The sequence below is a fragment of the Erpetoichthys calabaricus genome, chromosome 7 (assembly GCF_900747795.2).
Source record: "Erpetoichthys calabaricus chromosome 7, fErpCal1.3, whole genome shotgun sequence".
In the NCBI taxonomy this organism is placed as follows: domain Eukaryota; kingdom Metazoa; phylum Chordata; class Cladistia; order Polypteriformes; family Polypteridae; genus Erpetoichthys; species Erpetoichthys calabaricus.
This window is the reverse complement of record NC_041400.2, coordinates 172,045,706-172,069,122: the sequence shown is the minus strand read 5'-3', so window position 1 is coordinate 172,069,122 and position 23,417 is coordinate 172,045,706. Positions and strand designations below refer to the sequence as shown.

General features: G+C 42.1%; 1 protein-coding gene across 1 annotated transcript in view; it reads right to left on the bottom strand.

Annotated features, from left to right (window-relative positions):
• The window catches only part of tent2 (terminal nucleotidyltransferase 2), a 69,578-nt gene extending 47,370 nt beyond the window's left edge, over window positions 1-22,208 (bottom strand). The window contains exon 1 of the mRNA XM_051929484.1: window positions 21,826-22,208. Within this exon, the coding sequence (XP_051785444.1) occupies window positions 21,826-22,208 (383 nt within the window). The remainder of the gene's footprint in view (window positions 1-21,825) is intronic.
• Window positions 22,209-23,417: the final 1,209 nt, after the last annotated feature.

Here is a 23,417-nt window from a genome sequence, read left to right as displayed (position 1 = left end):
TTGAACTGCTCTCATACGGCAAACACTTCAGAGCCTTTCCTCACGGTTCAGAAACAGTTTCATCCCAAGAACTATAAACGCACTCAATCAGTCCATCAAGTGCTCCTTGTAGTACGCTTTGTACTTATAAGTACAATTACCTCACTGTAAACTTGCGATACCGTTATAATATTGCACAACCTGAGCCACTTTACATATGATGACGATATCATTTTTAAGATGAAATGCAGGAAAATATGTTTATTATATTATACAGATGAAATGTTAACATCATTTAAATCAGGCATGTCAAACTCACTACCATTGGTGGGCCGCTTCGACTGCCATACGTGCGTCAGCAGGCCATACTGTAACAAATACTATTATACAAAGTTACTGTAGCATTCTTTCCAATCCTGAAAACTTTAAAAAATGTAACACAAAGTTTAAAGGAAAGCAATTTATTTCCATGCAGTCTCTATACAACACTGTAGAATTAGAGTCTTAACCTCTTAGCTAGGTCCTTATTATATTACTAGGCTCACCCGCCTTTTAAGGCGACCGACTTTTATCCTCAATTTGTGTGCGCTCCATGTGTACATCAGGCATGTAAGTGTAGGGAATGAGAACATCAAAGTGCCCATTCATAACATCTCCCGAAAACCTAAGTTTTTTTTATCCCCTCGAGTGCCTGTCCAAACTTGGAGTGTAGGACTCCATAATAATATACTTGAAACTCATTGGGGAACAACTCTCCCGCTGCCATTAGCTCAGAAATGGTACCATAAGTTTGAGACTTTGACATTTCAGTGAGATACTGAAGCTCATTTGTAGGCCTATAAGAGATTCCTGACGGCATCATTGTAAATGGCTGAAACCTTGACCAATTACTTAAAACATGTCGTACAATGTCAGCCCGAATCTCTTGTTAGTAACCAGTTCGTCAATATCAGGCTTGAAATCTTGTGCAGCTGCAACTTTTATGAGGGATGAAAGGTGCTCGACGGTAAGTCTTGAGCGATGTGGGGTTTTGGTAGCTTTCATTAACAAAAACAATTGCTCATAAAGGTAAGTGCTTCTGAACATAGACAGTACTCTCGATGCCAACTTACGAGGGTGACAGGAAAGCATACAAGCCTGGCACACCAACTTCGTTGTATTTTGCCTTCAGAATAGAATCTGACTGCACTTCAGTCAATTCCATTTGGATATTCTCAGGCGCATTCTCAACGTTGTAAGAGAACAGCGCAATGCCCTGTTTGTGTGAACTGAAATCACGAAAATGCTCACTGAATTCATTGCTCAGTAATTCAAGTTGGAAAACAAATCCTCCAAAAATCAAATTTTACTTTACTAAGTTTACTTCAAAGTTTATATTGTAAAATAAGCCGATATGCAAAAAGCCACCTGACCTACAATAATTTTACAAACTCAAAATCACAAAAATATGTTAATAAACAACTCACCAACTTCTCGCATCCACTTCAGATCTTCAGCTGTAGTCTGCACTAACTGTTCGTTACAATACTATCACAAATTTTCATGAAACTAGAGCAAAAAACGTGAAAATATGCGGGCTATTAATACTCGTGATGGTCAGTTCTGCCCAGTGGTCAGTCTCAGCAGCCCAGCCAGTAGTGTAGCCTGCCAGGGGCGGCTCTAGGCGGCCCTGGGCAGAGAAAGAATCGGTGGCCCCTTCGTCTGGCAATGTCAATATGGTATCTTATGAAAGCGTTTTTCAGACACTGCATAGCCGCCTCGTGCTCATGACACGCTTCTATATACGCGTGTCCGTAACTTGAAAACCAAGTTGCGGGCAATGATATTCTCATTACGGCAAAACATTATAATACTACATATAGCTTACTGCTCCAACTCTAGCGACATTTGTAAATACAGCGTACTAATTAACAAGAAACAGAATGCTTTTCGGCCACATTGCCGTCAGCTGTGTCGTTATTTTCTCTTTCTGTTTTATATTCAATATATATTGGCGTGGCGGACCCTGGGATTTGGCGGCACTGTGCAGGTGCATAGTTTGCACATGCCTAAGGCCACCTCTGTTGCAGCCTAGCACTTCAGTTGTGACGCTGCGGCTCATTAACTTTGGACAAGGCTCGTGGCTATACTAGCAGATGATGTTTCCGGTACCGTAATGCCATGGGAAAACGCGCTTTTGTCAGAAGGCAGAAGTAAGAAAAGTCAATAAGTAACACCAATGATGCAGAATGATTCAATCACAAACGATAGTAATAATTTTGTACAAGTTCAGTGCTAATTAGGATCTGTCATGCGGGCCGCACAGATTTCTGTTGCGGGCCGCATGCGGCCTGGGGGCCGCGAGTTTGACATGCCTGATTTAAATAATCTGTATTGTTAATAATTAAACATGTGAGGACACTGTGCTGCAGTGCTAGTTAGGAGCTGGTGCTTCGTTCACAGATTGTTCCTGCCTCGTGCTGTATTCTTGCTGGGGCTGGCACGACACTGGAAGGATAGATGGATAGAGTAATTAAACATGTACAGTAATCCCTCGCTATATCGCGCTTCGCGGCTTCACTCCATCGCGGATTTTATATGTAAGTGTATTTAAATATATATCGCGGATTTTTCGCTGCTTCGCGGGTTTCTGCGGACAATGGGTCTTTTAATTTCTGGTACATGCTTCCTCAGTTGGTTTGCCCAGTTGATTTCATACAAGGGACGCTATAGGCAGATGGCTGAGAAGCTACCCAGCTTACTTTTCTCTTTCTCTTGCGCTGACTTTCTCTGATCCTGACGTAGGGGGATTGAGCAGGGGGACTGTTCGCACACCTAGACGATACGGACGCTTGTCTAAAAATGCTGAAAGATTATCTTCATGTTGCTATCTTTTGTGCAGCTGCTTCCTGAAACGACATGCTGCATGGTGCTTCGCATACTTAAAAGCTCGAAGGGCACGTATTGATTTTTGATTGAGAAACAGACTCTGTCTCTCTCTCTTTGTCTGCTCCTGACGGAGGGGGTGTGAGCTGCCGCTTTCAACAGCTTTGTGCCGCGGTGCTTCGCATACTTAAAAGCCAAACAGCCCTATTGATTTGTTTGCTTTTCTCTCTCTCTCTCTCTGACAGCCTGTGCTCCTGACACGCACTCCTTTGAAGAGGAAGATATGTTTGTATTCTTTTAATTGTGAGACGGAACTGTCATCTCTGTCTTTCAAAAGTTTAAACTGTGCTCCATGACAAAAGAGACAAATGTTTGTTTGCAGTGTTTGAATAATGTTCCTGTCTCTCTACAACCTCCTGTGTTTCTGCGCAAATCTGTGACCCAAGCATGACAATATAAAAATAACCATATAAACATATGGTTTCTACTTCGCGGATGGCTCTGGAACGCAACCCCCGCGATGGAGGAGGGATTACTGTACTACGAAGATATTTTGAAGAATCTGCGTTCTAAGCTTACAGATGGCTTAACGTCTATTACAGAGCTGATTGTGTGGCGATTGGGTATTTGGAGAAAGAAAAGTAAGGACAGGAATTGGGGGGGTTAGTATGTAATATCACAAATGTAATGGATTCTGTGTCCTGTTGGAGAAAGAGAAAGCCCTTTAAGAACACATAGTGATTCACACACATAGCAGATCAAACACAAAACAAAGCATTTAACGTGCTACTTTTGTTACAATGGGATTTGAGAAACTAGTAAATTAAACAATTTTAAGATGAAGTTTATGATGTTCTACTTTGATGACAAAATAAACTACATGATTAAAGTGGAAATTTCGAGATTAAAGTTGACATTTCAAGCTTTTTTCCCCACTGTGTGCCTATTTTTTTTCTCTGTACCCTAATGAGCTTTCATATGACACTCAGAAGGTGGGTTACGACTCGCCTTTTCACAGTGACTTTGATATCTGACAACTTCTTTTTTATTTCAGGCACTGTGCGACTTTGTGTACTTGAGCTTCGAGTTTCTCTTACACTCTGTCACTCGATCAGCTTCCTTTTGTTGATTATACCACTGTTTAAACCAACAAATAGTACGTTTTTCCTCGCCTCCACTTGGTATTCGCTGAACTTCTTCTATTTTCCCCCGTTTTTTGCCATTGTCTTTTCACAGAAGGCTGAGCTTAAGAGCTATTTATATTGATTTGCATATTCAAAGAGGCGTAATTCTGGGAGGAGTTGGGGTGGGACAGCAGGCGCGTGCATGTGCGTTACTTTTCACACGGACCGGAATTTATGTAGCGAAAGAACGTGCAAGTTGGCGAACGCACAGATTTCTGCATCTGGATTTTTTTGTGCATACAAACATTTCCACTTTTGTCCGTACGCCATGTTATAGTGTGAATTCTACGCACAGTGTTATACGTGAGGCCCCTGGTGACTGGGAAGGCCACTGAAGAGCACTAAACACATTGTCATTTTCATCAAACCAGAATGAGATGATTTTTGGTTGTAGCATGGCAGATTAATATATTGTAAGTAGCCATTAAGATGATGGGTAAAATGCGGCCATGAAGGGATGCATCTGCTCAGCAACAATACTCAAATAGGCCATGGCATTCAAGTGATGATTGCTTGGACATAAAGAGCCTAAAGTGTGCCAAGAAAACATTCCCCATACCATTACACCAACACCACTGCCTGAGCCGTTAACACAAGTAGATTGGGTACATTGGCTCACGCTATAAAGTCTGACCCTGCCATCTGTGTGTCTCAGCAGAAATCAAGATTCATCAGGCCAAGCTACATTTTTCCAGTTTGTAGCCTCAACTGTTTGTTCTTGGCCAATTCTGCCGTTGCAGCCCATCAGTCTCAATGTTCAACATGTTGTATATTCCAAGATGATTTTCTTCTCACCACAGTCATTGAGTGTGGTTGTCCGAGTTACTGTAGCTTTTCTGCTAGTATGAACCAGTCTGGCCATTGTCCTCGGACCTCACTGATTAACATATTGTTTCCATCTGCAGAACTGCTGCTCACTGGAGGTCTTTCGTACCATTCTGAGTAAACGCAAGAGGCCGCTATATGTGAAAAGAAATCAGCAATTTCAGTAATACTCAAACCAATCCATCTCACACCAGAAAATTAGGCCAGAGTCGAAATTCTTTTATATTATACTTTCCCATTCTGGTGCTTGATGTGACCATTAGCGGACACTCCCAACCTGTATCTACATGATTTTTGGCATTGTGCTGCCGCCACATGATTAGCTGACTGCATAATAGCATGGATAAGCAAGTGTACAAGTGTTCCTAATAATTTGTTCAGTGTGCATATGTAAAAATAAGCTGAAACTTGAACGCTGGCTACTCTGAGATTTAAGTGTCATCATGGATCCTTTAATATTCAAATGAGCCCTTCTTGTTAAATGAACGAGACTATCAAAGAAAAAAAAAAAGGAAAAACAAAGGCAATCATTTCGAGTAACTACCACCTAAAAACACTATCCCTGGTAATGTTGTCAATACCAAAAGCTTAGGTTCTGTTAAATTTAAAATAAACAACATTTCAAATAGTAACGTTTTACCACATAAATCAAACAGCAATTTCTAATCATTGTCAATCATGGAGCGCTCACATTCACAGCACGTTTAGCAGACGAATCGACCAACTTCTGAAGAGAGGGAAACTGAAAAGGGAAAAGTACTCTGCAAGAAGCAAACAACCCAAAGGCATCATGACATGGGAAAACGCTCAAAAAAATAAAAAGACGATTCTGCAATTCCTCCCATGACTTTAAAACAATACACAACAAGAAGGACCGTAGTACACGTTTAACGCAGAGTTTGAATGCAGAAAGGACACATGCGCTTACTCTTCACACAAACAGAAGAATACACAAAATGCAAACACTAATTAGCTGTGTATTTTTAACCAATTATTTCCTTTCAGAATGTTTACTTAGCTCGTATCGTCCAATTATCCTCAAAGCGTGGGTCGACCCATAAACATGCGCAGCCCTGTTCCACAAACTGCTCAGACACGGTTAAATGCACATACGTACCTCCAACACTCATTAATTCATGGCGTTACACTGCTGTCTTAGTAACGGAAGCTTGTTTCACACAAATTCTTTCGATTTATTCAGGCGCATATGCTTTTCAAGGAAGGGTTAAGGAAAAACCAAGAATCTTTACTTTACAAACAACCAATGCACCGAGACTTCCGTGTGACGCTAGAGGTCAACGGGAGTTGTTCCGGGTTTCGTAATCACATGATTTATCACGTGTCTGATTATGTTTGACAACGACTGTCAGCGCAAAATCAGAAGGTGATGAGTGTCTGTGTATCTGTGTAACAGTATGTTATAATAAATAGCGAGGAAGGCGAAAAAAGGGCACAAGCTTTTCATTTAGTCGTATGAATTCTTTAAAATTAGCAAACGTGAAGAAAGCAGAAATAGTTGACATGCAGTCAGTAAAATGTCTTGCCTTTTAGTAGTTCTAGTGATGAAAAAAAATTTAACAGCTTCAGAACTTAGATTTAGTGAGTAAATAAACACAATGTATGTATAATTCCAAGTGATAATTAAGACAATGCAATCGTTCATTTTAAATATGCTGACGAGTAGGAAGGAACTGAAAGGAAAAAGGTGGAAAGCGACGGTTCGTTTAAAATCACAAGGAAGAGTGAAAGAAAGATTGCTTTTCGTAATTTTACTTTTGAGTAAAAGTCTGTGTTTTGTATGTTTTAAAGTGAGCATACACATAATGTCACTTGTCTTATAATAAAGGTATTGTCAAGGTTATTAAAAATAGTGATTTGTAAAGGGATTGCCAGATGTGTCGGAGCTAGCGGGGCGCTTAATTAAGTAAAATGCTAAATAAAATGTGGAGTTGAGAGAGCGCATTTAGTAGTATATTCGGGTTGAAAGAAAGCAAAGTAAGTGTAGACCTTGAGAGCCGAACAAATGTAAAACATTCTGCTGAGGTAAATTGGGTAAAATTATCCATCCATTTTCTAAACCCGCCTTCCCCACAGCAGGGTCAAGGGGAAGCTGGAACATATCCCAGCACTTATCGGGCGCATGGCAGGAACAATCCTTGGACAGCCCATCGCAGGGCGAGATCAAACATACCTTGTTGCGAATCAGCAGTGCTGCCACATTGCAACTATACCTCCCCAGTGTAAACAAAAAAGAGCCCTAAAAATTAAGATAGTGCAACGTCAAGATGAATGGGAAATATCTGTTAAAACTGAATACTGTACATTTAAATTCTTTTTTGTTTTCTTGGTTGACTATGATCACTGAACTGATGAATTGCACTGCTCAGACATCAAGTAGCATGAAAAACGTACAAGTACTTGGGGTTCTACATTAATGACAGGTTAGACTGGTCTTGTAACTCAGACCAAGTGTATTTTTAAAAGGGCCGAGCAGGCTCTTTTATTGTGGGAAGTGACATCCTTCACATCTTCTACAACTCTGTAAACAACATCTTCTACAACTACTGTGATTTCCATCCATCCATCCATTTTCCAACCCGCTGAATCCGAACACAGGGTCACGGGGGTCTGCTGGAGCCAATCCCAGCCAACACTGGGCGCAAGGCAGGGAACCAATCCCGGGCAGGGTGCCAACCCATCACAGGACACACACACCCACACACCAAACACACACTAGTATAGTGTACATACACTGTATAGTGTTCTGGACTCATAGCATCACTTCAAGAGAGGCCCACCAAAATCAACAAGCTAATTAAAAGGGCAGGCTCAGTAATAGGACTCACTCTGGACACCCTGGAGTTCACAGTAAAGGAGAGAATTAAAATAAAACTGAGTGCCGTTAGGAACAATGCTGCACATCCTCTCTCTAACACCCTAATACTGAGGACTGTAGTTAGTGTTACATTTTTTCTCAAAAAAACATATAAAACGTGTTGCATGTTTTGGCTTGAAAAGTGACACTTTTATTAAATGTCATCTTTCTATTGTCCCCTCCTTTAACCGTCACCTTATCGTGGTGGAGGGGTTTGCGTGTCCCAATGATCCTAGGAGCTCTGTTGTCCGGGGCTTTATGCCCCTGGTAGGGCCACCCAAGGCAAACTGGTCCTAGGTGAGGGATGAGACAAAGAGCGGTTAAACAAACCTCCTATGAAGAAAAACAATTTTGGACGGCGTTTTCCCTTGCCCGGACGCGGGTCACTGGGGCCCCACTCTGGAGCCAGGCCTGGAGGTGGGGCTCGATGGCGAGCGCCTGGTGGCCGGGCCTGCACCCATGGGGCTCGGCCGGGCACAGCCCGAAGAGGCAACGTGGGTCCCCCTTCCCATGGGCTCACCACCTATGGGAGGGGCCAAGGAGGTCGGGTGCAGTGTGAGTTGGGTGGTGGCCGAAGGCGGGGACCTTGGCGGTCTGATCCTCGGCTACAGAAACTGGCTCTTGGGACGTGGAATGTCACCTCTCTGAAGGGGAAGGAGCCTGAGCTAGTGCGCGAAGTTGAGAGGTTCCGGCTAGATATAGTCGGACTCACCTCGACGCACAGCTTGGACTCTGGAACCAATCTCCTTGAGAGGGGCTGGACTCTCTACCACTCTGGAGTTGCCCCCGGTGAGAGGCGCCGAGCAGGTGTGGGTATACTTATTGCCCCCCAACTTGGAGCCTGTACATTGGGGTTTACCCCGGTGGACGAGAGGGTAGCCTCCCTTCGCCTTCGGGTGGGGGGACGGGTCCTAACTGTTGTTTGTGCGTATGCACCGAACAGCAGTTCGGAGTACCCACCCTTTTTGGAGTCCCTGGAGGGGGTGCTAGAGGGCATACCTTCTGGGGACTCCCTCGTTCTGCTGGGAGACTTCAATGCTCACGTGGGCAATGACAGTGAGACCTGGAAGGGCGTGATTGGAAGGAATGGCCCCCCTGATCTGAACCCGAGCGGTGTTTTGTTATTGGACTTCTGTGCTCGTCACGGATTGTCCATAACGAACACCATGTTCAAGCATAGGGGTGTTCATATGTGCACTTGGCACCAGGACACCCTAGGCCTCAGTTCGATGATCGACTTTGTGGTCGTGTCGTCGGACTTGCGGCCACATGTCTTGGACACTCGGGTGAAGAGAGGGGCGGAGCTGTCAACTGATCACCACCTGGTGGTGAGTTGGCTTCGATGGTGGGGGAGGATGCCGGTCAGGCGTGGTAGGCCCAAACGTGTTGTGAGGGTCTGCTGGGAACGTCTGGCAGAGCCCCCTGTCAGAAGTAGCTTCAACTCCCACCTCCGGCAGAACTTCGACCACATCCCGAGGGAGGTGGGGGACATTGAGTCTGAATGGGCCATGTTCCGTGCCTCTATTGTTGAGGCAGCTGACCGGAGCTGTGGCCGTAAGGTGGTCGGTGCCTGTCGTGGCGGCAATCCCCGAACCCGCTGGTGGACACCGGCGGTGAAGGATGCCGTCAAGCTGAAGAAGGAGTCCTACAGGACCCTTTTGTCCTGTGGGACCCCGGAGGCAGCTGATAGGTACCGGCAGGCCAAGCGGAATGCGGCTTTGGTGGTTGCTGAGGCAAAAACTCGGGCGTGGGAGGAGTTTGGGGAGGCCATGGAGAATGACTTTCGGACGGCTTCGAGGAGATTCTGGTCCACCATCCGGCGTCTCAGGAAGGGGAAGCAGTGCAGTGTCAACACTGTATATGGTGGGGATGGTGCGCTGCTGACCTCGACTCGGGACGTTGTGGGTCGGTGGGGGGAATACTTCGAAGACCTCCTCAATCCCATTAACATGCCTTCCAATGAGGAAGCAGAGCCTGGGGACTCAGAGGTGGGCTCCCCCATCTCTGGGACTGAGGTCACCGAGGTGGTCAAAAAACTCCTTGGTGGCAGGGCCCCGGGGGTGGATGAGATACGCCCGGAGTTCCTCAAGGCTCTGGATGTTGTAGGACTGTCTTGGCTGACACACCTCTGCAACATCGCATGGACATCAGGGACAGTGCCTCTGGATTGGCAGACCGGGGTGGTGGTCCCCCTCTTTAAGAAGGGGGATCGGAGGGTGTGTTCCAACTACAGAGGGATCACACTCCTCAGCCTCCCTGGAAAAGTCTATTCAGGGGTCCTGGAGAGGAGGGTCCGTCGGATAGTCGAGCCTTGGATTCAGGAGGAACAGTGTGGTTTTCGTCCTGGTCGCGGAACAGTGGACCAGCTCTATACCCTTAGCAGGGTCCTGGAGGGTGCATGGGAGTTTGCCCAACCAGTCTACATGTGTTTTGTGGACTTAGAAAAGGCATTCGACCGTGTCCCTTTGGGGAATCCTGTGGGGGGTACTCCGAGAGTATGGGGTACCGGCCCCCCTGATAAGGGCTGTTCAGTCCCTGTACGATCGGTGCCAGAGCTTGGTCCGCATTGCCGGCAGTAAGTCGAACCCGTTTCCAGTGAGAATTGGACTCCGCCAGGGCTGCCCTTTGTCACCGATTCTGTTCATAACTTTTATGGACAGAATTTCTAGGCGCAGCCAGGGTGTTGAGGGGGTCCGGTTTGGTGGGCTCAGGATTGGGTCACTGCTTTTTGCAGATGATGTTGTCCTGTTTGCTTCATCAGGCCGTGATCTTCAGCTCTCTCTGGATCGGTTCGCAGCCGAGTGTGAAGCGGCTGGGATGAGAATCAGCACCTCCAAATCCGAGACCATGGTCCTCAGCCGGAAAAGGGTGGAGTGCCCTCTCAGGGTTGGTAGCGAGATCCTGCCCCAAGTGGAGGAGTTCAAGTATCTCGGGGTCTTGTTCATGAGTGAGGGAAGAATGGAGCGTGAGATCGACAGGCGGATCGGTGCGGCATCCGCAGTAATGCGGGCATTGCATCGGTCTGTCGTGGTGAAAAAGGAGCTGAGCCGCAAGGCGAAGCTCTCAATTTACCAGTCGATCTATGTTCCTACCCTCACCTATGGTCATGAGCTATGGGTAGTGACCGAAAGAACGAGATCGCGAATACAAGCGGCTGAAATGAGTTTCCTCCGCAGGGTGTCTGGGCTTTCCCTTAAAGATAGGGTGAGAAGCTCAGTCATCCGGGAGGGGCTCAGAGTAGAGCCGCTGCTCCTCCGCATCGAGAGGAGTCAGATGAGGTGGCTCGGGCATCTGATCAGGATGCCTCCTGGACGCCTCCCTGGTGAGGTGTTCCGGGCACGTCCAACCGGGAGGAGGCCCCGGGGAAGACCCAGGACACGCTGGAGGGACTATGTCTCTCGACTGGCTTGGGAACGCCTTGGGATTCTCCCGGAAGAGCTAGAAGAAGTGGCCGGGGAGAGGGAAGTCTGGGCATCTCTGCTCAAGCTGCTGCCCCCGCGACCCGACCTCGGATAAGCGGGAGACAATGGATGGATGGATGGATCTTTCTATTGTAAAACGTGTAAACCACTAAAAGTACAATATCATTAGTGTAGAAAGTATAATAATGATAAAATAATAATATGAACAGCACACTGCACTTGTGTGAGTGACACTAGCATCATTTTCGGATTCTCCGAATCGCTTTCGGTTTCACTGACTGTTTCAATTTCACTGCCTGAAGACAGACTCACTTCGTCATCACTTGTGATGAGAGGTGTTTCTTACAAGATACCATTATGAAGCTAGGAGAAGACACATCTACACTGTTGCCCAGGTAACGCTCGGGCCTGACACTTGGGCAAAACATGCCTTTTCTGTTGCACGAGTAATGCTTCGGCACTCACGCTGTTGGCACTTTTATGGCCCGAGTAATCCTTAGGTCTTAAGCTTGACATGTCTCTATACCGTTATACGAGTGACACTCGGGACTAACGCTTTTAGCACTGTTTTCACTGTTTTTAGGTCTAATGCTAAGGAGGTTAAGCCAACAAATTGCTCAGCAAAAGTGTCAGGAAACACAACGGGGGCTCCTTTATACCAATGGCAATTCGCAGGCATATTGTGTCACTGGAACTGTGACAGCCAAGGTGGAAGTTTTCTTTCTTTTTAATTTTCTTGAATTTTAGTCATTCTGGGTTGTTTTCAGAACATATTGTTTGTGTGTGTGTATATACATGTATATAATTATATTATATATATACGATATATGTATATATATACAGTATATATCCATCCATCCATTTTCCAACCCGCTGAATCCGAACAAAGGGTCATGGGGGTCTGCTGGACACAATCCCAGCCAACACAGGGCACAAGGCAGGAACCAATCCCGGGCAGGGTGCCAACCCACCGCAGAACACACACAAACACACCCACACACCAAGCACACACTAGGGCCAATTTAGAATCGCCAATCCACCTAACCTGCATGTCTTTGGACTGTGGGTGGAAACCGGAGTGCCCGGAGGAAACCCACGCAGACATGGGGAGAATATGCAAACTCCACACAGGGAGGACCCGGGAAGCGAACCCAGGTCTCCTAACTGCGAGGCAGCAATGCTACCACTGCGCCACCGTGCCACCTCCTATATATATATATATATATATATATATATATATATATATATATATATATATATATATATATATATATATATATATATATATATATATATATATATATATATATATATATATATATATATATATATATATATATATATATATATATTCATGTACTTATTTATGTATTTATTTATTTAGATAGCATCTGTTAAAAGCCAATTTTCTATCTGGGGATAAATACAGTTTTATCTATCTACATATCTATCTAAAATGTTAATTTTATAAGACAGAAGGAAAGTATGTGGATATTCCTAATATAGCAATGAAAAATGTGTTTATTTTTGTTAATGGCATGTTCCCAAATATTGCGTGTTAGATGGCCATGCAAGTAGAATTTCACTGTACTTACTATGTATGCGTGACAATATTATTATTTAATCAAAATATACAGTTAAGGTCATAATTATTAGTCCCTTCTCCAAAGTTGAACAAAACTGTTAATTTTATTTAAAAAAAATAACTAGTATTTAAAGTGTTTATGAGAATTGCTTATAAAAGAACAAAAACACAATTTCCAAGAAGTTTGATGAAAATATTTTACTGATGCACTTAATTGAAACAAGGAAAGCACAAAAATAGCATGGCCAACATTATCAGGCATCAGTGTACCTCTGTGTACCCTTTCTGACTCACAACTGGTAGCATCCTCTCACTGTAGTTTCTCACAAGGTTAGCACAGGTCTCCTGAGGGATCTCTGACCATTCCTCCATGCAAATTAGATGGTTTTTCTGCGTGGACCTTAATCTTGAGCACTCTCCAAAGACTCTCTATAGGATTGAAATCTGGGCTTTGAGATGGCCAATCCAAGTCCTTGATTTTGATGTTCCTCAAAATGGTATGGGCCTACTGTGATGTGTGCTTTGGGCCATTATCTTGCTGAAAGACCTTGTGATGACCCCAAGCCAGACTGGCAGTAGATTTCTTCATATTGTCCTTTAAAATGTCAATGTAATCTTCTTCCTTCATTATACCATGCATCCAAACAAAGTTTCCTGTGCCTGAAGCAGCAAATCAGCCCCACAGCATTAAGCTCCCACCACCATGTTTAACTGTGGGAGCTGTGTTTTTATGGTTGAAGGTCTGTCCCTTCCTTCACCAAACAATAGTGGTATAATGTGCCCAAACAGCTCCAGTTTTGTCTCATCAGACCAAAGGACAGACTTCCATGTTTCAAATGGTCCTGGGCAAACTTCAGTCTAGCCTTGATATGCCGCTGTGTAACCAATGCAGTTTCCCTTGGCTGATGACCTTGAAGCTTCTCACAATAAAGAACCCTCACAATGGGGCTCTTTTTTGAGACTTCAAGTCCAGAAGAGGTTAGTTGGTGACATGGCATTTGTAATGATCTGGGGGTTCTTGTTGGCATCTCTGATTATTTTCCTCTCCAAACGCTTTGAAATCTTGCACTTGTGACCATGCCAAAGTTTATTTCTGACGGAATTGGTCACTGTGTTTTGCAATATAAAACATTCAGCTGTTCTGGACACAGTGAAACGCTCGGAAATGGCTGTATAGCAATTCCCCTTAAGATAAGCGTCCACTATCCTTTCTCTGAGGTCCATATTTATTTCTGTGGTCTTTGGCATGATAAAACTACTTTTTTCAAAGAATGTAAGCGTGATGCCTCTCAATCCTGCCCTTAAGTACCATTAGGCCTGATCATTTCAGTCCATTTATTAGTGTGGGGTGCTAACTGATTGGGCCAATCAGGTTATCTGGTATTCAGGTGTGGTTTGACAACAGAACATTTAACTTTAATAATTTTGACCACTCCAATTTTCTATAAAGTTGTTATACAGCAATATAGAAGTTATTTTTTAATAGGGTTTTTACATTGATGAATGTTTTACTTTGTAAAGTTTGAAAAATTATGTTAAAACTGGAACATAATTGTAGGAAATGTCCCAAGGGGCTAATAGTTATGACATTAACTGTACGCTTTCCAAAATAGCACTCTTACTTTTCAATGGAATATTTGTAGTTTAATTGCAAATGTAAGTGCCACATGGGATGGACAGGAATCCCGACCAGGAGAGGGGATGGTTCCTTACCTAGACGGGAGGCTCCAAGTGGACAGCCAGGCATCCTGGCCAAGAGAGAGAAAGATGACATAACTAAGTGAGATTCCCCAGGTGTATGGATGAACATCCCAGCCAAAGGAGAAGAAGATTCCTTACCCAGTTGGGAAGTCCCAGACAGACAGACAGACAGGCATTCCTGATCAGGCATATTTTTAGTACTTTCCCTGACAGGGATAAAAGGACTGCGGTGGGTTGGCACCCTGCCTGGGGTTGGTTCCTGCCTTGTGCCCTGTGTTGGCTGGGATTGGCTCCAGCAGACCCCCGTGACCCTGTATTCGGATTCAGCGGGTTGGAAAATGGATGGATGGATGGGATAAAAGGGAAGGGCAGTCTCTGGGGGATGTTTATTCCCTAGATCACGGGTGTCGAACTCCAGTCCTAATGGTCATTCTAACCATCTTCTTCATTAGTGAGCTGTTTTTGCTGCTAATTAACTTCTTTTGCCTTAAGTTTTAATTAACTTGACTCAGACCCCTTAGTTGTTTCTTTTTCCTTAATGACCAGCCAAATAATAATGAGACACAAAACACGCTGCCACATGACCAGCTAACCTGAAATTAAAGAAAGGTGAAGATCTCAGTCGTGTTGGTCTGCTCAGGTCACCAAATCATCTTGACGGTGGTCTTAGAAAAAACAGAAAATCGACAGTCTGCTGTGGCAGAATGAGAGCAGCAACAAGTCCTGATATTCAATAACGGCTTTAATTAACAGTAAGAATCGGCTTCTCATTAAGAAACTGAGTGGAGTGAAATTGGCTGGAGTTTTGATGTTCCAGATCAGCAGGTTATCTGTTGGCTGTTTTCACATCTCATTTCTGTTTGGCTGCCAATGAATGAAGAAATGAATCATTTCAGAAGACTGAATCCTTAAAAACAGGGCTATTGAAATGAAGGGTAAAGGAGTTCATTAACAGTGAAAACTGGTCACTGATTAGGAAAAAAGGTTAGAATGAAAACCTGCAGCCACTGCGGCCCTCCAGTCCAGGAGTTCCATAGCGGGGAATGCCAATTATTGTATTCTAGTAACGCACCCCTGCTGGGGTCCATCGGTGCCACAACAGGGCGCTGCAGGGAGATACAATCCCTGTTATTGGGGGTTTCCATATGACCCGGAAGTTTTTCCATTGGGCCAGAGCCCTGGCACCAGATGTACTCCCGGGTCCTTAATAAAAGGGACCACACTGCCTTGTCCAGGTGAGTCGCAGCTGGGAGGAATGCAGGCAACACTCGACTGGAGGAGAGCAGTGTGGTAGAGAAAAGAGAGCAAGGGAAAGAAGAGACAACAACTGGTTTATTTGATTATACAGAAGTATTGTTGTATAATGAACACACTTTACTTGAACCCGGAACTATTTTGTGTGTTCATGTTTGGGGTTTGGGGCTCCCTGGTTCCCCCTAGCCTTCACATAAAATACAAGGAATTTAAAGATTCTTTGGTCACATATGAAGCCTTTTCTGTTTAAAACAGGTAATTGAATTGGAACTACAAAGCAAAGAAAAGAGGAAATAGCGTTAAGGTGCATTATTATCAAGAAACACTTAATTATTTATTCTAAACCGTTTTAATTGCAACTTAATGTCTGCAAATTTAAACTCATAAAAAATGTTTTTTATTGTGCATAGTTATTTTTATTTGCATTAATGAGCGCAATTAAAGAAATATAGTTAGAATGTTTCCATCATGTCACATTTAAGTACACAATTAAAAACACATTCAACTAAAATTACAAAAAACAACAATTTATTCATGTATGCAATATTATCCTAAATAAATTTAACATGAACATAGTCCATCTAATATTTTAAACATATATGTAAATAAAACAACAATCTGTATTCACTGACTTAGATATAACGTCTCTGGTTTTTGCCAGTTGTTTGTACACTTTTTCTGGTGCATCCCTATGAAACATCCAACAGTAGTCTGACATCCCAACGTCCCTGGTACCTTCTTTCCATGTCCTTGATATTCTGATGGAATCTTTCATCCTGCTTTACAGGATGATTATCCATGATTTTCAGAGAAAAATTCATAATGTAAGGCTCACGCCACAACCCAATTCCTTAAAATCAACTAATACATTTTTTACAATTTCTTTATAATTTGGACCTTTAATGTTACCTAAAAACTTGCATGTTAAATTAATTGGTTAAGCTAACCTGGAATGGCCCAGCGTGAGTGGGCACTGTGAAATGTTGGAACCCCTTCAAGAGATGGTTCCCACCTTTTGCCCAGTGTTGTTGGGAGAGATTTTAACTCCTAGTGACATTGACCTGGATAAAAGAATAAAAAAATGGACGGATAGAAGCAATCTCTGAATAGTCCAGTTTATTTTTCACATGCCAAAAATGTGTGTCATGGTTTAACTGGCAGCTCTAAATTTTATGTGTGGTGTAGTGGTTAAGGCATTGGACTTCAAACCCTGCGGTTGTGGGTTCAAATCCCACTGCTAACATTAATGTGGCCATGAGCAAGTCACTTGACCTGGAAATATGAGGAGGTTTTAGTACACGTTTTGTATATTATAGACCATACATTTAAAATAATAGAAGTACTGTACATTTAAAAGCATTAATAAGGGCAACATGGTGGAGCATGCATTGTGGATTTTAATCCCACATGGGGTTTGTATTTTTTCCCCACATATCTTCATGGGCTTTCCACCCACATTACTAAAAACATGCATGTTGGGTTAATGGATGATTCTTCATTGGCCATGTGTGTGTGTGAGTGGGGCCTGTGATGTGATCATTCATGGCTGGTTCCTGAGTTTCATGAGATGCTGCCAGAATAAGTTCCAGCTCTCCCCATGACTGTGAACCGCAGTAAGTACAGTATGTTTGAGAATGTTATTGTAATAAATGCGGTCAGTCTGATTTGTTTAAATGACGAAACAGGAATATGCTGATATATAAAGTACAAGGTGATCAAAGGTTTGTTTTCAATTGGCTGGTGAATGGGATTGGGAAATCTGTAAGGAGCTTTATATGTCGTGACCATTTCCCAATATTATAGTAAGCAGACCTGGATTAGGTGCTGTAAGTATTTCCTAAATTCAGTTTTTTGTATAGAAAATGTGTTTTAAACTAAGTGTTAAAATTAGAGATTAGTGATTTTATAGATGACTATTAGATACCAATCAAAAATGCTGGGCTAAAATAAAATTTAAAATAAAAATTAAATAAACTGTTGGGTATTTATTAGAGAAGCAGATTCTATTTGACTAGCAGATAGTTGTGCCAATACTTCAGCAACTTCTTCAGAAGTCAGACTGGCATGCCAGGACTGGTGGAGCGGAGTCTGGAAAGCACCTTCTTGTGCTCGTCTGACTGACCCGCTGCGACTGGCAAAGCTCTCTCATTCTTTCATCATTTAAAAGGCGAGGTTCTTCAATTTTTTCTAGAATTTAAAGTGTTTGTCTTAGTTAGCGTATTGCTCTTATAATCTCAGCTGTGGACTCCCAAGAGGATACTTTCACTTTTGGTTTCACTTTAACCGACGTATTTCTTTTGAAATAATAAATAACTACAAGGAATGTTAACTCATAGACAAACAAGACAAAGCAAGTTATATGCAGTTTGTTTATAGATATTTTTAAAATTAACATATAATATATTTAAATATATTTAAAAATAAAATTCAGTTTTGTTCTGATATAGATAAAAGGACATTATCTAATAAGTGAGTATTCAAAGGGTAAATAGATTGAATAATCCTGTAAAACAACAATAAAGTAATGTTACTAAAATTGATATAAGTTGTAATCCTGATGGCAAATATTTTGACTGCTTCTTTTAGGAATACTCCTAGTAATGATGAGTTATGAAGTTCAGAGCAATTTTTGTCAGTGATGATTAAACAAATCAAGTATTAACAGATAACGGTTACATGTAAACCAGGTGAATTGGCTTTGCTACATTGGCCCAAGTGAGTGTGTGTGTGTGTGTGTGTGTGTGTGTGTGTGTGTGTGTGTGGTGTGTGTGTGTGTGTGTGTGTGTGTGTGTGTGTGTGTGTCTGCATGTCTATGTTCACCCAGCCATGGACTTGACACCCTGTCCAGGGTTTGTTCCTGCCTTGTGCCCAATGCTTTCTAGGACAGGCTCCAACATCCCCGCACTCCTGCTCTTTATAAGTGATTTGGAAAATGGAATGGAATGAATAAAACTACCCCAAGGTTACTGACTGGTTCCATTCCATATATTATATCAGATTTCAGGATTGAAGCTAGAACTTGTGTTCTACGCATGTGCAAGATGAGAATCTATAGGTACTTTTAAAATTAGTTAATAAAATTAGGATAAGTAGTAAACAGCCAGTTGAGTAGAAAACAGACAGCTGGGTAGAAAAGAAAGATTTATCAGGTCCATATGATTATTAATAGTAGAGGACTGGAAATCTATGTGAGAGTAGTCTTCTTAATTTAATTTCAAAGGTAGCTGCTGGAAGATGGTATGTGAAAGACGCTAATAAATAATGAACTAAGGTGGCTATTATTCATTAAAGGAGGAAATAACATACAATAAATCTCAAGCAAAAAAGTACATAATACTAAACAGTAGCTATTTGATTTAGTAACTGTTTTATTTAATTACATATTTAACATTAGAAATGCAAAGTCAAACTATAAAGGGGAAATGTAAAACTTTGCTAAATCTTTTGAGGATAATATTAACAAATATTTATCTTTCAGTAATTCTTTCATAATTAGATGTTAAGTGCATGGCTTATCAAATAAATATTTATTATGCAGATGGAACGTAATTCAGACTGAAGCTTTCCAATTATATTCCTTACTACTCCTTTACAGATAGTAAAAAAAAAACTACCAATAAAATGTACAGTGTGATTGATTGTCGCAAACCTTTCACAGCTGGGACATTATCATGGTGGAAGGACAGGGGAAGACAGCATATACATGGCATTGTCTACCCTGGCAAACTAGATGCCAGCCCCCCGAGTTGCAGCAGCGCCCCGGTTTCCCCCATCACAGTATGGGAACTGGAGTCCCAGGGCAGAGAAGGGTCTAACTACAGCCTGTAATACCTATGACGTAGGTCAGGTAATGGCCACAACATCAGTCACGAAACACCCTTTGAGTCAGGTAACCCTCCCACAACCCCAATCTTAACCATAGTGTAACAGGACCCTATTGTTAACCATAGTCTAATGCGATGGCTGTTTCGTGATGTTGGGGCGTTACATGACTGACCTCATAGGTACTGCGGTCTAAATTTTCACTCTGTTGCCAGGGTATGCTTTGAGGTCCAGTGAGCCCTGCTTTGAAGGGCTCCCGCCTTACCCAGAAGTGCTCCGGGGCCAAGCCTCTGGGACACCAGAAGTACTTCCAGGGATTTCTTAAAAGGAGCTTCCAGCCTCACATCGGGCAGAAAGGGTCAGAAGGAGGAAAAAGAAGCTTGCTGGGAGGAGCGCAGAAGTCAGTGACAGAGAGTGAGAGAGACAAAGAAGGAAAAAGAAGACAAAAGTGTTACTGTGTACTTTATACTCTGCTTTGTACTTCTAGCTGTGGCATGGGAAACACTTACCAAGGAAGAGTTTTCCATAATAAAAACTCTGTGTTTTTATACTTGTGTCCAAGCCTTTGTGTCAGGTGTTAGGGGAGCTGGAGCTCCCTCTGCTGTCCACAACAGATACATGAAAGTTTAAAATTTAAAAGAATTACTTTGCAGCTAGAAAGACTTAACCTTAATAAAACTTTTCTTGTAATGGCACAGCAAACAAACATTGGAAAAAATAATATAAGTGAAGTTAATTTGTGCAGTAAATGGTCCTGATGTATTCAGATTTTTATTTATGCTTCAAAAAATACGAATAAGTCAGCAATTTATTAAGATATACCAAATGCACTCTTGAAATTAAAGGTGCCAGAATGGTTCCTTAGAGCAATGCCGTAGGGGAACCATTTTTGGTTCCCAAAAGAGCAATCCACATAAAGGTTCGAAAAAGAACCTTTAGATACATAATAGGATCCTTAAATAATCATGAATAGATCATAATAGATTTGTAAAATTCAGATGGGCTCAAATGAAAATAACAGTATAAGTTCAGGTTTTCTTGATCTGTTAGTGCCTGCACTATACATTAAAGGTTTTATATTAGCATTACTTATTATCTGGCTGACACTCTTATATCAAGGTGACACACAATATTGGAGAGGTGGTCACATTTCTTTTGATTGATTGATTTTTTTTCATTTGGAGCACAGGTAGGTGAAGTGACTTGCTCATGATCACACAGTGTCAGTAGCCAGATATGAACCCACAACCTCCAAATCTTTAACCACGACGCCTGCCTAACATGCTCGGAACCTTTTCTAAGCCCAAAGAACCTTTCCAAAAATTAAATTATTCTTAGTGAGGCGATAGTTCAACGAGGAACCACACAACCCAATAAAACGCTATTAAAGAACCGTTATTTTAAAAGTTGTGGCTCACGAAAAACTAGCTCAGACATATATCTCTATAAATAAAGCTAAGAATGTCTGTGTGAGAGTATTTAATTAATATCCAGACATCACTCGAGAACGGCTCAACTGACTTTCACGCACCTTCTCGTCCTGGTCCTGATCAGCGGATAGGTCTTTTTTTTTTTTTTTTTTTACTTCTTTGAGAAATCTTGCTATGCGACACATTATTTTCTTACATTTTGAGTCCCAAATCAACGATCCATACAAACAGATTATCATGGAAGTTAAGAGATAAATTACAGGCAGACAATGACTGTAGTGTATACATTACCTCGGTACTAACCCTGGCTGGGAGCGAACTAGCGGACTTGAAAAGTTAATCATTTTCGCCGTTTCTGTTTCGTTTTTATTCATTTTCAAATAATATGCCTTGTAGAAAGAGAACCAATTTAAATCCAAGATTTGTTGAAGGCGTGTGATGCAGGATACTGAAAGCCAAGAAAAGCGAAACAACTGTTTAGCTGCAGACCGCCAGTACGGTATTTATTATATTTATTGAAGAAGAGGACTGAGCTGCCTCGAAAACTTACATATTGTAATTTCTTTAGTTGGCCAATAAAAGGTGTTATTTTCCTTTACTTCTCATTGCATCCATAATGACTGACAAGGTACAACACCCTACTACTACTTATTCAAGAACTGAAGTCAAATATTGTTTATTCTTCTACAATTCTGAAGCTGTAACCCTAGCCGTCATAGACGGGTAACTCAACTAGATAAAAAGTGACATTGAAACAAGTTATTATTATTATTATTATTATTATTATTATTATTATTATTATTATTATTATTATTATTATTATTGTTGTTGTTGTTGTTATTGTTATTATTATTAGACACTGTTATTGAAAGGTGTTACTGACCGTTTTAAAGGCTGTGCTGATCGTTCTCCCCACCGGCGCCGATACCAGATTCTCTGCGCCCTAACTCGCTCACGTCGACTTGACTTTCGTGACACGCCTGTCTGTCGTGATAATCCTCGTGTCGACCCGTAAGGACTTCTTTCCATGCAATCCACAGTGTCGGTGACAGCCTGCGGGTTACGGGTGGGTGTCTTTCTAGATCCCGTTGCACTGCTCACAGAACCCGTCGTACGCCACTTTTCCACAAACGTCTGAATGGTGCGTTTCGAAGGAGCGCACGTCACAGGGTATTGTTCCAAGAATCCTTCACATGTCGACCAGAAGGAGCCTGTTCGCATGTACAGCTCCACGATCAAAATACGCTGTTCTAAAGAATACGACATGTATCGTACAAGTACCCCTAGATAACTGAACTCGTAGAGCGGGCACGGGGACTTTCCGCTAGGTACACCTGAACGCGCTCGATGCTGCTAAGACGGGTGGAGCTCCTTACTGAGCGCCTTACCTGGCCTATGGCGCTCCTCCCCAAACTAACTGCCTTTATTTTGAATTTTGAATGATTAGAAGTGAAACTATCGGTCTCCCGTGTTGCTTTGCTTTCGGTAGAATCTGTAGCCAGCAGTTACTTAGCCAAAATATAATTTCAGAAATATTACATTTAAATAACTATCACTTTTTTATTTGTGTGGATACATATGGAGATAAATTGCAGACAGCAAAGACAAGAGCAGAATAAAAAGGAGGTGGTGGACTTGGAATAGTAGATTGTTAAAAAAACATTAAATCAGAATATGCAATTACAGCCAAAATAATGAGAAAAGAGAAAACGCAAGCCATCATTTACAAGGAAACAGATGAGGTCATTTAAATTAGTGACCTTATTTAGTGGGTGAAGTTGAAGATGGGACATTAATGAAACGCACAACAACAGACTAATTTTTCTGATCAGAGTTACTGACCTGTATTGTACACTCTTTAAAATAATGATTCTTTATTTGCACTTTATGGATCTTTAATAGGTTGTGCAGTTCCTAGTAGCATCATTTCATACTGGGATTGGGTCTTTGCATTTGATGTAAATTCTTTGTGCTTTGAAAAACGTCCTAATATGCAGAAAAAAAAAACGAAATCTTTCATTTACAGTAGGTAGGCTACTTAGCAAGACACTAAGAGATTAAGAAAACATGGGTTTAGGTAGTGTTCTTGAATGCTGCAAGAGTCATTTTCAAATCATGGTGACCCATTGGTATTTCACATATCAGTTACCATCTGTTTGTGGTTATTGATTTACATGGAGCCTGGTACAGATCTACAGAGCTAAATAACCTTCATGTAGATGGGTCTTTTGAGAACCAAAAAATGTTTCCCTTATGGCATCGCTCTGAAGAACACCTCTGGCGCGTGACTATTATCTGTTAGTTTTTTCTTGTTCGCTTTTGCTGATTGTTACTGTTGTATTTTTGTTGATATTATTTATTGCCCTTGTTTGTGGATCATTCATCTTTGTTTTCTGCATAATACCTTTGTACATATGCCACTGGTGTAGCTAGGTGGGGGGCGACTTTTTTAGGGATGTCACTTTTTAAACAGAC